The sequence below is a fragment of the Lutra lutra genome, chromosome 16 (assembly GCF_902655055.1).
Source record: "Lutra lutra chromosome 16, mLutLut1.2, whole genome shotgun sequence".
Classification (NCBI taxonomy): domain Eukaryota; kingdom Metazoa; phylum Chordata; class Mammalia; order Carnivora; family Mustelidae; genus Lutra; species Lutra lutra.
This window is the reverse complement of record NC_062293.1, coordinates 58580918-58597489: the sequence shown is the minus strand read 5'-3', so window position 1 is coordinate 58597489 and position 16572 is coordinate 58580918. Positions and strand designations below refer to the sequence as shown.

Below are 16572 nucleotides of genomic sequence, written 5' to 3'. Positions count from 1 at the left end.
GTCAAGCAAGTCTCCTTTAAACTTGTCTTATTTATCTCTATCATCCAGGCACTATATTAATTATCACAGGTACCTTTCACAACCTTCAGAGAGATTAAGCAACTTTTGCAAGGTCACAAAGCCAGGAAGGAGGAATTTGAACCAAGGTCTGCCCAAGGCTGGAGCTCTCACCATTATTTCTTGGAGTTCTGCCTTTCCAAGGCCCAGAGGCCGTGTTTCTAGGTGTGGAGAAGCAGAAATCAGAGAATTAAGTGTGGGCTGATGAAAGAAGAAAGACAGGAATCAGACTGGTTTGGGTTTGGCCTTATATGGACTTTGCCAGCCAAAGGATGGGGCTTGGACTTGGGGGCCAAAAGTAGAAACAGATGACTGGAGAGAATGAGCCTGAGAGACACCCCCTCCCTCTCCACTCCCCTCCTCCTTCCTCACCCCAGGGAAACTGATCACCCATAGGGCTCATGTGATTGCTTTCCGGGCAGAACAGGGCAATGCGGCAGCCTCTTGCAAAGCGGGACCTGCAGCTGCTTTCACGCTGGGTGTCCCGCACGGAGGTTGAGAGCCTCAGAGGTTGAGATGGACAGAGGAGAAAGACCTGCTGGTTGCCTGGCAGCTAGGATAGATCCTTCCCCGGGGGGGCTCCATCCTCCACCAACTCCACCCTGCCTGATTAAGGGACCCTAATCAGCTTGGGGAGATTAAGGGCTCCAGACAGCTGTTCCCACACCCCCGCCCTGGGCCCCGCTGGCAAAGGAGACCTGTGGGAGGGCGTCAGAACGGGGATCTGCCCTGTGACCCCTCACCCGGGGCCTGGGCCCAAGCCCCGGACTTTCCGGTGAGTGGCAGAGGCCCCTCTACAGGGACTGGCGGGTCCCTTCTGCCCCAAATGGAGCTGAGGAGGGCATGAGCAGGTCTCCACTGACCCCCAATGGCCTGAGGAGGGAGGAAGGGCACGCAAGAGGGGAACAGGCAGCAGGAGAAGCAGAGGGGTGGGAGGGGGTGGTGCAGGGGGCTTGCAGGCCATGCTCTTGACCCCCAAAGAGTCGTCCAAGCCAGAGGAGGGGGCTGTGGAAGTGGATCTATGTCCCGGGGTTAATTGCGCTTGGAGAAACTGGGGCGTTGCGGACAGAGCCCTAAGAGAGTTCTGGGGGCTTCACCTGCTCATCCAGCCCTGCTTCTTCTTCAGAAGCCGGCGATGAGCGGGAGCATCCTCCCTGCGGGTGGGCTGCCGGACCCCCTGCTCTGCGCCCCTGCGCGGTGGGCTCTGTCCCCGCCCCGCGTCCCCGGGGCCCTGCCCTGGCCCCGGCCTTGGCTCCGGCTCCTGCTGCTGCTGCTGCTCCTCCCGCCCCCCTCCGCCCTCTCCGCCGTCTTCACAGTGGGGGTGCTCGGCCCCTGGACCTGTGACCCCATCTTCGCCCGCTCTCGCCCGGACCTGGCCGCCCGCCTGGCCGCCACCCGCCTGAATCGTGACCCGGCGCTGGAAGGCAGCCCCCGCTTCGATGTCGCGCTGCTGCCCGAGCCGTGCCGGACGCCGGGCTCTCTGGGGGCGGTGTCCTCCGCTCTGGGGCGCGTCTCGGGCCTCGTGGGGCCGGTGAACCCCGCAGCCTGCCGGCCGGCCGAACTCCTAGCCGAAGAGGCGGGGGTGGCGCTGGCGCCCTGGGGCTGCCCAGGGGCGCGGGCGGCAGGCACGACGGCCCCCGCCGGGACGCCCGCAGCGGACGCCCTCTACGCTCTCCTCCGCGCCTTCCGCTGGGCGCGCGTGGCCCTGGTCACCGCGCCCCAGGACCTGTGGGTGGAGGCGGGACGCTCTCTGTCCACCGCGCTCAGGGCCCGGGGTCTGCCCGTGGCCCTGGTGACCACCATGGAACCCTCGGACGTGTCCGGAGCCCGGGAGGCCCTGAGGAGGGTCCGGGACGGGCCCAGAGTCAGCGGTAGGCTCCCCTGCAGGGTGCGGGGAAGGGGGAGGCGCTGCAGGCCCGCAGGCAGCCGGGCGCCGTGGTGAGCCGGGATCTCCGTCGCTCCGCAGCGGTGATCATGGTGATGCACTCGGTGTTGCTCGGCGGCCAGGAGCAGCGCTGCTTACTGCAGGCGGCAGAAGAGCTGGGCTTGGCCGATGGCTCCCTGGTCTTCCTGCCCTTCGACACTCTCCACTACGCCTTGTCCCCGGGCCCGGACGCCTTGGCCATGCTCGCCAACAGCTCACAGCTTCGTAGGGCCCACGATGCGGTGCTCACCCTCACGCGTCACTGTCCCCTGGGAGGCAGCGTGATGGACAGCCTGCGCAGGGCCCAGGAGCACCAGGAGCTGCCCTCTGACCTCAATCTGGAGCAGGTAGAAGGACCAGGGAGGTGGGAAGAGGAGAGCAGGAGGGGGAAGAGAGCAGGAGATGGTGGAGAGAGGAGAGGAGGATAGAGGCAATGAGGAGAGAAGTTGATAGAGTCAGTCCAGTCAGAGGATGGCATCAGTAGGAAGAAACTAACCAGCAGCCCTACCTGTTCTGAAGTTTCCTGGGGAGTGTAGAGACTCTGGTCTTGCTTGGGGCATCTTTGTGTACTGGGATTGCTTCCGGAGTGAGGGCATGAGACCTCCCAAACCCAGCTCCAGGCAGTGGACCCTAGTGAACTCTACCCTGCAATGTTGGCCGTCTGCTTCAAAGGAAACCCACTTCCAACACAGTCCAGAATACGCTGCTGGTGTCCTTAAGAGAACAGGGAGAGGGAAGGTTGCAGATCCAATCTCCATGCCCTGTTTAGAGGTGTTTCCTCTGGGGCTTCATCTGCTGGTCATAATTTTTTGAGAGCCTTGACCTCTTGTGAGAAGCAGAAAGGTCCCTAGAAGGAGCAGGGAGCTTCCATGATCATTGAGATCCACAACGTACTCCTGACAAACAACTAATACCCAGGATTCCCTGGGATTCCAGAATCTCAGTTCAGACCTTCTAACTCTATACCATTCATAGAAAGGGGAGGGGGCTGGACACCACTAAGACAGAAGGGGGTTTAGATGTCAGTGGGCAGCAAATTAACCGCCACAAAGGTCCCACTCAAAGGGTTGAACTTGAGAGACAGCTGTGAGATATTCCCCCCACCAACACCTCTAGTCTCCTCCAAGAGGATTTGGGGTAGACAATGGGAGAAAGGATGGGAAGAGTCAATAAGAAGAGGAGAACAAGTGTCAGTTAAGCACAGTGATGAGATGGGATGGGATGGGATGGGATGGAGGGGTGAGTGGAGGAAGTGATGAAAAAAGCATCTTTAGTTCTCCCTAACTTGCACAACCTTCCACCTAGCTCCCTGTGAGACCCCTGGAAGTGACCCTTGATTCCTCTCACCTTCCCGGCCCCCACCCCCTCACACACACATCCAGACATCAAGTCCTGTCACTTTTACTTGGTAAAAGTCATTTGAATCCATCCACTTTCTCCATTCTCATCGTCACTGCCCTGGTTCAGGCCATGGCCCCTCTGACCTACATCTTCAAACAGAATCTTCCGGACAGTATCTGCTTCAGTGCTTACCTGCCCAGGCCTTTCTCCACCCAACGATCAGTTCAAACTTCAGAAATTGGACAAATCTGAGTGTGTCACACCCCTGTTCAGAGCCTCCCAGGGACTTCTCTTGCCTGGGCTAGTTGCAGATCTCTTCAGGTGGCTGACCAGGTCTCCTGTCCCTCCCCTCTCCCAGATAATTCTGACTCCCTCCCTGAAGGATGGTCACTTCTTCTGGACGTCTTCTCCTCCTCCCTCCTCCCTGCTACCTTCCCCCATGGCACTGCCTTAGCCTCTGTGTCTGACTCCCCGCCTAGAAGAGAGATTTCCTTGGGATAGGGACTCTATCTTACCAACATCCCAGTATCGCCTACTGCTTTACACAGTGCCTGGCACTGGAAGAGATGGGAACTAGGAAAAATAAGCTTGATGAAATGGGGTGATAGCCTTGGGGAAAGAAAAGAAGGAAAATAGAAGATAGAAGCCAACCAAAAGGTAGGAAAGGAGGCTTTTAGGTGAATGAGAGGTAATGATATTAACAACAAAAGCAGGACAACCAACAGGAAAGGGGAGGGAGGAGCTGTCAATGGTGGAGAGGAGTACCCAGCTGTGAGAAGAGCCTGAGAACCATGGAAAGAGGGAAGGTCAGCCAGGAAGAGGGGAGAGAAGAGAGCCAATGGGGAGAGAGGAAGAGAGAGCCAAAAGGGAGAGGGGAGGAGAGAACCTAAAGGGAGAGAGGAGGAGAGACCCATTGGGGGGAGAGAGGAGAAGAGAGCCAATGGGAAGAAAGAGAAATAGAGAGAGAGCCAATGGGGAGAAAGGAGGAGAGACCCATTAGTGAACAAGGAGGAGAGAGCCAATGGGGAGAGAGGAGGAGAGAGCACCCTGGGCACCGGGAAGCTCTCTAACACGAACCAGGTGTGAACAGTCTATACACGGAGGCTTGGGGACTTGAACGACGCCGTGAAAGGCTAGGTGGGCCAGTCCGCCCGCTTGTGGGCGGTGTCCCCAAGCCCTGAGCCGTCCTCTCCTTCCGCAGGTGTCCCCACTCTTTGGCACCATCTACGATGCGGTCTTCCTGCTGGCGGGGGGCGTGGCGCGGGCGCGGGCGGCCGCAGGGGGCGGCTGGGTGTCTGGAGCTGCGGTGGCCCGTCACATGCAGGATGCCCGGGTGCCGGGCTTCTGCGGGGCCCTGGGAGGAGGCGAGGAGCCTGCCTTCGTGCTGCTGGACACGGATGCGGCCGGGGACCGGCTCTTCGCCACATACATGCTGGACCCCACCCGGGGCTCCCTCCGCTCGGCTGGGACCCCGGTACATTTCCCTAGAGGAGGAGGAGCCCCCGGGCCCGACCCCTCGTGCTGGTTCGAGCCACACGTCATCTGCAACGGAGGTGAGGGCCAGCACCCCAACCCCCACTGGGACAGTCAGCGCTGACTCTCCATAAAGTAGTAAAAGAGAGTGAACTCCCCTCCCGTGACTCCTTCCAGGTCCTCCTCAGACCCCTGGCTTGTGCAGAACCCCTGTCTTGCCAAGCCCCCATACCCCTGTAGGAACCTCTTTAGCATTGCCAGAGGCTCACCTCTGCTGAACCCATGGCCTTTCCTGAGACCTCATTCTGGGCTCCCATCCACCTTTGCTAGAACCTTCAGGATTTGACATGACTGCACCTGGATAGAGAGGGTGCTCCCCCTGGCCGCGGGGTCCTCAGCCTCCCTCCTCTCTCCTCTCCAGGAGTGGAGCCCAGCCTCGTCTTTACCGGCTTCCTCCTGGTGGTCGGGATGGGGCTGATGGGGGCCTTCCTGGCCCACTACGTGAGGTGAGTAGGGGATGAGCATGGCTCTCCACCTGTCACAGCTGCATCTGGGCAGCAAGGACAGCAGGCTGGGCCCATCAAGAGCAGACAAAGGGAGGGCTGGGGGAGAGGGGGCGCCCCAAGGGGTGGCCCGCCAGAGGTTGTTTGGTTTGGGGGTGGCTGCTTTTCCCTGAACTGTTACTCCCTGCTGGCCTCCTCTCAGGGCTTTTGGTCCCCTCTGAGCAGATGACATCCTTTCCCTACCAGGCACCGGCTACTTCACATCCAGATGGTCTCTGGCCCCAACAAGATCATCCTGACTCTGGACGATATCACCTTTCTCCACCCGCACGGGGGCAGCACGCGCAAGGTGGGGGAGGCGGGGAGGCAGAGGGACCTTTGGCGGAGAGCCAACTCTCCAAGTGTCCTTCCCTGTGTATCTGTCCCCCTGCCCTGTCTCCCTACCCTCTGCCCTCACGCATGAAGGTCTGGCTTTTGGCCTGGCTCCCCGCTGTCCCTGCTGCTTTCCTGGGGCAGCGTGAGGCTCCAAGAAAACAGACCTGTTTGTCGTGCGAACTGTAAAGGGCAGCGCAATTGGGAAGTAATGTCGTCATCACCTTCCCTAATAAAGAGTTCTTCCGCTCCCCTCTGTAAACCCCAGAACTCAGCCTGACCTCAACCCGGGACTCTGACCCCTTGCACTGACCTCTGCCCTCCAGGTGGCCCAGGGGAGCCGATCGAGTCTGGCCGCCCGCAGCACGTCGGACATCCGCAGCGTCCCCAGCCAGCCCTCGGACAGCTCCAACATTGGCATCTATGAGGTGAGCCTTACCCCCGGCCAGGCCCAGCTCCAGTCCCGGAGTTGCATCGTACCCTTCAGGCCCCCCGGACATGGTGATAGGAGCCCAGGAGGGTTTCTGGGAAGAAGTCATGGGTTCCCCAAAGGGGAGCGTCTGGGAATCCTTCCTGCCCCAGGATTTCGTCTTAGCCTTTACCCAGATGAGTCCTCCTCAAAGGCCAATCCCAGTGGCTCAGAGGCTGGAGGCTGACTCGGGGTGGGGGGTGGGGGTACTGGGACCACACAGCCTGGCGTGCCCACTGAAGCCATCCCCTGTCCTGTTGGGTGCCCCGGGCCCTGTCCCTGTCCCCTCAGTGATCCCAGACTTCAGGTAACCGGAGGGTATGGGCCTCCCCAGAAAGGTTGGGACAGAAAGTCCCCTGGGAAGTGGTCTCATGGTCATAAAAATGACATTTTCAGGACATGGGCTTGTTCAGTTTGGGGAGTTTCCAGACCGGGCTATCCCCAACTCAAGACAGACCCACGTCTTGGCCCCAACCCAACATTGCCACCCAGTTCAGCTCAGACTCAGGGACAGCAAGCCTTAGAGGGGGAAAAGAAAGTCACAAAAGAGCGTTAGGATCTTTACTGTGGCTCAGCCAGGCTGTACATGGTGGGAGGCGGGCAGAATTGTGAACAGAGTCAGAGAGAGCTGGGGGAGCTCAGCTAATCAGGAGGGCAGGATGGAGATTCAGAGTTCCACCCAAGCGACAGGTCACACAGAAAATGCAGGGGTTCCTACCAGGTCACCTGGGTCCCCATGAACCAGCCGGACCAATAGCTGAGGACAGGGCAGCTCAGAGCCTGGAGGGGAACTGCCTGGCCTTCGCTGTTCGACTATAATAAAAAGCCTGATCTTCCCAGACTCCTGACTCCTTAGCATAGTGCTCTCTCATGGCAACAGAGCGTGCCAAGGACTGTGGTTTCAGTGGCATATGTGGTGGTGATGGTTTGCTTAGCAAGGCTGTTGGTGGGTGCATCTGAAGGGGTGAGGACAGCCGTGCAAGGCAGGGGCTCCCTCCCAGCTGGCCTCGAAGTGGACCCCCAGACCTCAAGCCCCTCGTTACTGAGGCTCTGTGTCACAAGGAAGATGTGGGCAGGGACCAGAGGAAATGGGGAGGCCCTAGGGCTCCTCGCCATGCAGGGTTTTAAGAAACTGAGTTCACACAAGGCAAAAAAAAAAAAAAAAAAAAAGAAGAAGAAGAAGGAAGGAAGAAAGAAAGAAAAAAAAAAGAAAAACTGAGTTCACTACTCCCATCTCTGCTCCAGGGAGACTGGGTTTGGCTGAAGAAATTCCCCGGAAATCAGCACGTTGCTATTCGTCCAGCCACCAAGACAGCCTTCTCCAAGGTGAAAGTGGGCCCATGGTGGGGGGTGTGGGGTGCGGGGTGGGGTGGCCATCATTTCCTAACTTCCTTGCCTTCTCTTTGCATCTGGGTACAGAAGTAGACCCCAGTGTGGGAGAGACCAGTAGGTCTCGGTGGAAGTGTTCCCGCCTCTCTAAAGCAGATTTCCATGCTCCTTCATAAAACTAGCCCTTTCTTTTGGTGTGCTTGTCATGATTGATCATTGTGCGTTCAGTGTGGGCCTGCCTATTTTTTTTTGAAGATTTCTTTATTTATTTTAGAGAAGGGGGAGGGGCGCAGAGAGAGAGAGAGAGAGATTCCCAAGCAGACTCCCTGCAGCGGGGCTCGATCCCACGTCCGTGAGATCATGACCTGAGCCGAAATCAAGAGTCGGACGCCCCGCCGACTGAGCCCCCCGGGCGCCCCTCTGGTGTATTTCTTACCTGCCTCCCTCATTGGTCTGTAAGCTAAGTGAGGGTGAGGACATCATTGCCGCATCACTGCCTGTCTGGCACCCAACACGGTGTCTGGGACGTTAGAGAGACATAATGAGTGTTTGTTGAGTGAATGACAGAAAGTTAAAAAGGGCTTTCCAGTTTCGTCCAGCCACTTGCACAGCATGGCTTAGTGAACACATGCTAAGCGAAGGGGACAGCTGGCAGGCAGCCTGTAGACGGGCTTAGTCTGGCCCTTTGCCCTTACAGCCCCCTTGCATGATACAGCCCTGGCCTGGCCTCCTTCCCTGCGGCCTCCACCAGAGCTCTTGGCCACAGCTGCAGAGGGACTTAGGGTCAACCACTAAGTCACCATTTAATGGCAGGCATCTCAGATGAAAGGAAGCCCCCCACCGGACTGGAGGAAAGTGAGAAAGGACAACTGTTGGTGGCTAGCCCCTGTATTTCCAGCTCGCCCAGACTGGAGGGTGGAGGGGCTGTCCTCCTCTGGGGCCACAGCTTGACTGCTCAGTCCTTTCCTCCCTAACCTGGGGAAGCTGGGAGTCTCAGACATTTCTGACACAGTGACAGAACCAAGCGAGGTGGCCCTGGGACGTGCCCCGCACACCCAAGTCTGGTGCTTTCTTTGAAAGCAGGGAGGCTTCTGCCGGGTTCTCTCTACGGGGCTGTTACATCAGAAGGGGAGGGCGCTGGCCAGGGGGGGCTTCTCCATGGATTGTTTCCCCCTAAAGCCCAGCAGTTCAAAGTCTTACCGCTAATCCAGCAGAAGGTGCCCGGGTCCTGGTTCCCCAGGCAAGGTTGCCTTTTCAGTCCTAACCTGAAGCTAAAGCCTGGCGGCCTGGGACTCTGAAAGAGAGGTGATCTGTGGAAGCCAGCCCCTCTGCACCCCCAGGGACCTTTCCATTCCCCATTCTTATCCCATCTTCTGTGCTGGGACACTCAGAAACAGGCCTGAGTAACAGGTCTCCTGCCCACGTTGCTTCCAGCTCCTGGAGCTCCGGCACGAGAACGTGGCCCTCTACCTGGGGCTCTTCCTGGGCACGGGAGCTGGTGGCTCGGCTGCTGGGGAAGGCATGCTGGCTGTGGTCTCGGAGCACTGCACCCGGGGCTCCCTCCACGACCTCCTCGCCCAGAGAGACATCAAGCTGGACTGGATGTTCAAGTCCTCCCTCCTGCTCGACCTCATCAAGGTGTGTGGGGTGCGGGCGTGGCGGGGAGGATGGGGCAGGGAGCCGCGGGGCTGAGGCCACCTTCCTTCCCACTCCTCCAGGGAATGAGGTATCTGCACCATCGAGGTGTGGCCCACGGGCGACTTAAGTCACGGAACTGCGTGGTGGACGGGAGGTTCGTGCTCAAAGTCACAGACCACTGCCAGGGGCGACTGCTGGAAGCGCAGCGGGTGTTAGCGGAACCTCCCAGCGCCGAGGGTAGGATTCCAGGGCTGTCTCCCGCGTGGAAGGGCACCCCCAGGATTCCCATTATTTCCAGGGTCCCTCCTCCCCGCCCTACGCCCTCACATGCTCTCCATTCCACAGCCCCTGGACGTGGCTCCTGCACGGAGAAGGTCTTGAGACTTTTGAGATGAGAAGGGTGGGCTCCGTGACTGGGGCGGGGCGGGGGCGTGGCTTGTACCTGAAGGGCGGAGTCTCCTCTGCGCTCCGCTGGGTCTGAAGGGAGGAGCCTATTTTCGAGGACCCTGCTCTCTCTAAGGTCCGCGTTGGCTGGCTGGTAGTTTTTCCTGGGAGGGCAGCTGCAGGTAGCCGGGCCAGACTCAGGCTGGGAGTTCGTGAGTGGGTGCGGGCCCGGCCTTTCTGGTTAGAAGGCGGCGGGGGGGGGGGGTCCGTCCCCAGCGCCCCCAAGGCTCTCCGCATGCCCACGCCCCCTTCCTCGGATCCCAGACCAGCTGTGGACAGCTCCGGAGCTGCTTCGGGACCCGGCCCTGGAGCGCAGGGGAACGCTGGCCGGTGACGTCTTCAGCCTGGGCATCATCATGCAGGAGGTCGTGTGTCGCAGCACGCCCTACGCCATGCTGGAGCTGACTGCCGAGGGTACGCCGCCCTCGCGCGTGGGCCTTTGGGCTAGAAAGGCGGCCTGCTGTGAGGCACAGCCTCGCCTGACCCAGCCTCTTTTTCCGAAAGCCTGAAGCTAAGGCGTAATTATGTGGGCCTCCCTTACGTGGATCTGAAGGGCCAGGGCAGTGGAGAGCCGAGCACCGGGATGCACGGGGTGGCTGTTAGACCTCTGTCCTCGTCCTGGCCCCAAGCCTCTCCTCCAGCTGGGGGAGCAGGCTCCTCTCTTGTTCTTAGGGGCCCCATGGAGGCGGCAGTGTTGGGAGAAGGGCGTGAAGAACGGTTGGATCTGGTTTAGATCCTTGTTCGCCCCAACCTTGATCACCCAAACCTCCCTCTTGTTACGTGCAACAGCGTTCCGCTCTGCCGCCCCCCAGGGTTCAAGGTCCTCCTCTTGCTCCACCGACCCTCCCCTCCCTGCAGCCAAGCTCTGATTTAGAGAACCCCCATCTAGTGCCCCATGTTGGGCTTCGACAGTCAGGCCAGAGTCAGAGGTGGACTCTCCTGGCCCCCTTATGCCTCCAGAAGTGGTGCAGAAGGTTCGGAGTCCCCCTCCGCTGTGCCGGCCCTCCGTGTCCGTGGACCAGGCGCCCATAGAGTGCATCCAGCTGATGAAACAGTGCTGGGCGGAGCAGCCAGAACTCCGGCCCTCCTTGGACCGCACCTTCGAGCAGGTCAGGGGCTGGGATTGGGCTAGGGCTGGGCTGGCCCTGTGCCAACAGCCTGGGGAAGCTTCCGGAAGGCAGAGGAGCAGGATGTCTGATCTCCAGGCTATCTCCCGGAGGGGTAGTCTGAGGACTGGGGGTAGGCGGGGGCAGTTAGAACAGGGGCTGTGGAGGCCTTTGGAGCTGGAGACAGAGCTCTAGGTGGGAGAAATGTTGGGCACAGGGTGGCAGAAAGACAACTGGCCTGGGAGTCCAAAGGCTGGGCTGGTTCTGGTGCCTTGTCAATTGCTAGCTGACGGTAGCTGGCCTCTGGGAACCCCCATTTCCATTAGGCCTCCTGCTAATGCATGAAAACACAGGGCCTGGCATCCCCCGGGGGGAGGGGGTGGTTGATGAGTAAAAGATGAAGGGGAGGGGAGGGTTGCAGGGACTAGGCGCGATCCCGCCACAGGCAAGGGTCATGGCGGCCCAGGTCCCACCAGCGTCCTCCTGCCCCTAGTTCAAAAGCATCAACAAGGGCCGGAAAACCAACATCATCGACTCGATGCTGCGGATGCTGGAGCAGTATTCCAGCAACCTGGAGGACCTGATCCGCGAGCGCACGGAGGAGCTGGAGCAGGAGAAGCAGAAGACGGACCGGCTGCTCACACAGATGCTGCCGCCGTGGGTGCCCGTGGGAGGGGCGGGGGGCAGCGGGAGAGCAGCCCCTCGGGCGTGGCCCCGGCAGTCACCCCGCGGCCTGCCACCCCTAGTTCTGTGGCCGAGGCCCTGAAGATGGGGACACCTGTGGAGCCCGAGTACTTTGAGGAGGTGACGCTGTATTTCAGCGACATCGTGGGCTTCACCACCATCTCAGCCATGAGCGAGCCCATCGAGGTGGTGGACCTACTCAATGACCTCTACACGCTCTTCGACGCCATCATCGGCTCCCACGACGTCTACAAGGTGGGGTGTGGGGGCGATGGCAAGCCTTTTGCAGTGCTTCTGTCCCTTCTGCCAGGCCCCTCCCCCCACCCAGGTTGGAGGCCTCCCCCAGATCCCCATTGAGGTCCCCTGCCAAGGGACAATGGCTTTGGGGGGGAGAGGGGCGCTCAGAGCTGAAGCCTCATGACCCGTTCCCTCAGGTGGAGACAATTGGGGACGCCTACATGGTGGCCTCAGGGCTGCCCCAGCGGAACGGGCAGCGGCACGCAGCTGAGATTGCCAATATGGCTCTGGACATCCTCAGCGCCGTGGGCTCCTTCCGAATGCGCCACATGCCCGAAGTGCCCGTGCGCATCCGCATCGGCCTGCACTCGGGTAACTCCTGGGCCCTCAGGCTCATCTTCTGCGGCCGGCTCCGCAGTTCCGAGACAGGACGCCAGCTTGCAGAGTGGGGGGTGGCGGGGGGTGGGGGTGGTCATTTGTCTTGAAGCCACCTTCGACACCCCATTGTGACCAAGAGGTACCCTGAGAGTGTTGCCTTGGGGAGCTGGTGGAGATGGGGTGCCAGCGTCCCCTGAGGTGCTAGGTTCCCCCCCCCCACGACCCAGCCGCAGCCCAGACCCTGGCCACCCACCCTGCGCGTCCCTGCAGGCCCGTGCGTGGCGGGCGTGGTGGGCCTCACCATGCCGCGGTACTGCCTGTTTGGGGACACGGTCAACACCGCCTCACGCATGGAGTCCACGGGCCTGCGTGAGTGGGGCAGGGCGGGGCAGGCTGGGGTGGGGGGCGACTCAGGGAGCGTTGGGAGAATGGCTGGCGGGGAGGGGACGGGGGAGGGGCCGCGGGAGGGGAGTCCCGAAATCCCGCCTCCTCTGTCATCCCAGCTTACCGTATCCACGTGAACATGAGCACCGTGCGCATTCTTCGCGCTCTGGACCAGGGCTTCCAGACCGAGGTGCGAGGCCGCACGGAGCTGAAGGTGAGGCTAAACCCCGCCCCATCCTGCACCCAGGCCGGGTTCCCCTCAGACCTCGAGATCCACGCGATCCCCACCCAGCCGCCTAAGTGCTCCCCTCCCACGTGTTTCCCCAGGGCAAGGGCGCTGAAGACACATACTGGCTGGTGGGCAGACGCGGCTTCAACAAGCCCATCCCAAAACCGCCGGACCTGCAGCCTGGGTGAGGAGCCAGCCTCCCGGCCCCTTCACGCCTCTCCCTTCTTCCGGTCTCCTGCCTGGTGCCTGACTACGTGTTCCCAATCGCCTTCCCTGAAGCTGCCGCCCTCTCTCCCGCAGGGCAAGCAATCACGGCATCAGTCTGCAGGAGATCCCCCTCGATCGGCGCCAGAAGCTGGAGAAGGCCAGACCAGGCCAATTCTCCGGAAAATGAGGCTGAGCAGGCACAGGTGCTGGCCCTCTGCTCCCAGACACCAGTCTCCCCTCAGACTCCGGGGCGGGGTTTGGGGGCTACCAACCTCTGGGAGATGCTTTCAGGGGAACAGGCACCTCTTCCCCAGCCTTAGGGCCTAGCCCCTGCCTGTTGAACTTCTCAACCAAGCCAGATATACCCATTGCTATCTGAGTGAGCTCAGGTTTGTTCCTAAACCCAGGGATTTTCCCTGAGAGGGAAGCACCAGCTTAAAGGATTCTAGCTCAGTAGGTCTGGAGTGGCCCAGGAATCCAGACTTGAGAACCCCTGTACACATGACCTGAGACCTCTCCTCTGATCCCCCACTGCATTAACCAGGCCTCCCTGCCTGGCTGCACAGGCTGTGCACTGCACAAGAGACAAAACTCTAGAGAGCACCATTTAGCAGAAGACAAGATGAATGTTGTCTCTAGAGTTCTTTTAGGGTAAAAGCCCTGCCCTCTACCTTCCTTGAAGAAGCTTTGATCCATGACCCTCCCCTTCCTAGGTGAACCCCCATGACACCTTTCCACGATTTCCCTCTGAGACACTCCTCTTTCTCTTAGGAGCATTCTGGAAGGTCCTTTTCCTGAAAGTTGCTGCTATAGGTGACCAAAACTCTGGCTAACACCAGTGGCTTCCAGCTCTGCCTCAAAAGATCCTGGGCCTTTACAGGAGCTGGTTGCAAACCTGCTGTGTGACCTCAGGAAAGTCTCATGTACTCTCTGGGCTTGGGTTCCCCCTCCATGGTGAAATAAGAAGTGGCCTGGGTGGCTTCCGCACTGCCCTGCTCTGACAGCTAAGCGTCAGCATCCTTGGCCTGGGGATATGGGGATGACAGGGGGATGCGTGTCACTGGGCTTGTGGCCTCCAGCTCCAGTGCCTCTGAGCCCATCAGGAGAGGGTGGGGTGGGGCTTCTCCACTTTCCTGGGCCTCCGGAGGCCCCAGGAAAGAGGGTGTGGGATTGGTCCTGTTCCTCCAGAGCAGGGTTGTCTTGTGGCCTGAGGATCAGCCTCTGTCTGGCTTCCAGCATCCTTCCCTTCATCTGTCCCCCGCCTCCACCCACCCACACACACCTGTCAGAAACCAGCTCCTCCCGTGGGCACAACTGTGACCGGCCCAAGTGCAGAGAAAAGCTGGCTTCAAGGCTTTGGGGAAAGGAAAGGAAACAGGCTGCACAAAACCTTTACTAGCTAGACACCCTAGGAATCGTAGTATTCCCTGCTTACGTGGGCACCGCTGAGCGGGTGGGTGGGACAGACCATCCTATCCTCTCTGCTTAGATCTTTCCAACAAGTACCAACAACCACCCCACCCCACTGGTCCCGCTGAAGCTGCTTTTGCAGAACCGTGATGTCCCGGAGCCTGGGCAGGCGCCCCGTTCACTCCAGATGTCATTCCACTGCTGCAGACCCTGGCAGGCGTTAGCAGCAGCCGCCCAGAAGGCCACTGTAGGTTGTGAGCGTCCGATCCCCGGAGGTCTGCAAGCAGCAACATCATGGGCCAGGGACACAGCAGTCAGGGAGAACGCGGAGGTGGAAGGACTAATGAAATCCTCGGGGACACAGAGCGCGGTTGGCAGGAGCATAGCAGTGACCCCAACCTGGGGACTTGCTAGAAAGGCAAGTTCTCCCTTTGAATGGTCCCCGCCCCTTCCCCGAGGCTCCAAAACGCCAAGATCTTCTGAACGCCCTTCCTTGCCGTCTGTCGCCTGTGGGCATGGGAGCTCCTGGAGGTGGTTTGGCCGCCTTGCAAAATCCAATCCGAAATCCAAATCCGCAAGCTCCCAGTCCTCCGCCCGGTCCTGAAGGTTGAGAACCACTGTTAGGAAATCTAAAATCCAGCCTGTGTATCTTCTGGTTACTTGAGGTGGTGCCGCTAGAGTGAGTAACGTAGCGCAACTGAAAAAACACTTTTAAGGAAGTTTGGAGATGATGAGTTAAAGTTGTTTGTTTGTTTTTTTAAACCCCAATGCACGCACACAGTGGTTTTTGTTTTGTTTTGTTTTGTTTTGTTTTCAATTACATACATTCTTAAATATCTCTCTTCAGATTTTCTCTGTACTTGGGTCCTGGGGATTAAGGGCAGACCGCATTGCTGGCACTGGGCTTGACAACGTGACCCCAGCTGTCACTCCCCGTCTCTTCCCAGGCCCCCCTCCATCCTCACCCCTCCCAGAATCTCCCCCCTCTCACCCTTTCTCTCACCTTCCATCCCACCTGTGAGGATGGCCTGTGATTCAGGGGAGCCTCCGGGCAGAGCTGACCGGGGATCACCTGGGCGAGACTAGCAGGGGCAGGCTGGGGCAGGAAGGAGGAGGAGCCGGGGCCCAAACCTGGTTCGGGGTAGGGGCAGAGGCAGCAGGGCCGAGCCGGTCCCGTCCCACCTTCACCCCTGCCTTGTCGGGAGACCCCGAGCAGCCGACTTGACCCAGGAGGAACCTGGACAGGTCAAGAGAGTCTGAGAGCAGAGGCCTAGCCCAGAGCTCATGGAGCCACTTGAAGTAGGGCACAGAAGGTCAGAAGACCAGGCGCAGTGCCCTCTCTGCCCCTCTGCTCCCTTCTCTGACCCTATCTCTCCCCTGGTCTCCTGTCTCTGCCCACACTCCCTCCCTGCCTGCCGGTCCCGGCAGCTCCCCCATTTCTGTGGAACCTTCCTTCCTGGGCCCAGTCAGTGTCCTAGAGCCCTATTCCCCTCTGTCTCCAGTCTCCTTCACTGGCTCAGCCCTATGGTTCTTGCGACATGGGCACCTCCCAGCCCCGAGAGCACCCAGCTTGGCAATCAGGCACTCCCCACCTTCAGATGTGTTTACACTACCCCTGCCGCTGGCCTGCGCCCGGGAGCCCAAACGTGGGTTTGTCCTCGCCTTCCGGGTGACTCTGTAGCCAGGACCAGTGATGGCCAGAGCAGGGCCCTCCCGCAGCTGCTGCAGCTTCGATCCCATAGCTGGGGCTCCGCACCATGTCCCCGGCTCACACGGCGCCTTTTCTCTGCTGCTGCTCAGGGTCTGGGCCCTGCTCCCCAGCCCTACCTGCAGTGGGCGCCAGGCACCCCGCTTTGGGGGGTCTGAGACGCTACATCATGGGACTGTGTTCCCTGGGATCTTCTGGACTGGGTGCCGCAGACGCCAGGCGCCACGGTGTTGGGGCCTGGGAGGATGGGGGCTGGAATAAAGGTGTGCTTTCTTCCATGTCAGGCTGTGTGATCCTTTCGGCCTGGGTGATCCAAACCGCCCCTTCCCTTCAGTGTTGAAACCTGGTGCTTCAGGTAGGGGTGAGGCTTAGCCACGGCAGAAGCAGAGGGAGGTGAGCTAAGCCCCCCCACAGAACCCTCCCTCCAGCAGCTACTCTGCTCAGGGCATCTGCTCTAAGGGGACAAAGCAGGGAAACCTCAGGCTTTTCAGGCTTCTAGAAAAGACCAGGGGTCCCCGAGGCTCTGGAAGAGGCTGGTTTGGCCTCATCCCTGGGTCACAGGCAGGAGAGGGGAAGGGAGATAGGAGCAGAGCTGTCTGGTGACCATGCCCCAGGGAAGCCAGAACCCAAGACCAAAGGCACGGGGCCCGCAAATGTAGAAACTGAGGTCCTCTGATCT

At 59.9% G+C, this 16572-nt stretch overlaps 1 protein-coding gene across 1 annotated transcript; it reads left to right on the top strand.

Moving 5' to 3' along the window:
* Nucleotides 1-1192: 1192 nt before the first annotated feature.
* GUCY2D (guanylate cyclase 2D, retinal) lies at nt 1193-16127 on the top strand. Its single transcript, XM_047706049.1, has 18 exons — nt 1193-1928; nt 2024-2328; nt 4524-4875; nt 5217-5301; nt 5545-5647; nt 5997-6098; nt 7385-7465; nt 8903-9106; nt 9187-9343; nt 9815-9964; nt 10511-10659; nt 11150-11313; nt 11403-11595; nt 11775-11949; nt 12226-12324; nt 12459-12553; nt 12667-12752; nt 12869-16127. Exons 1-18 carry the CDS (start codon nt 1193-1195, stop codon nt 12960-12962), a joined length of 3330 nt encoding a protein of 1109 aa, XP_047562005.1. The 3' UTR covers nt 12963-16127.
* Nucleotides 16128-16572: the final 445 nt, after the last annotated feature.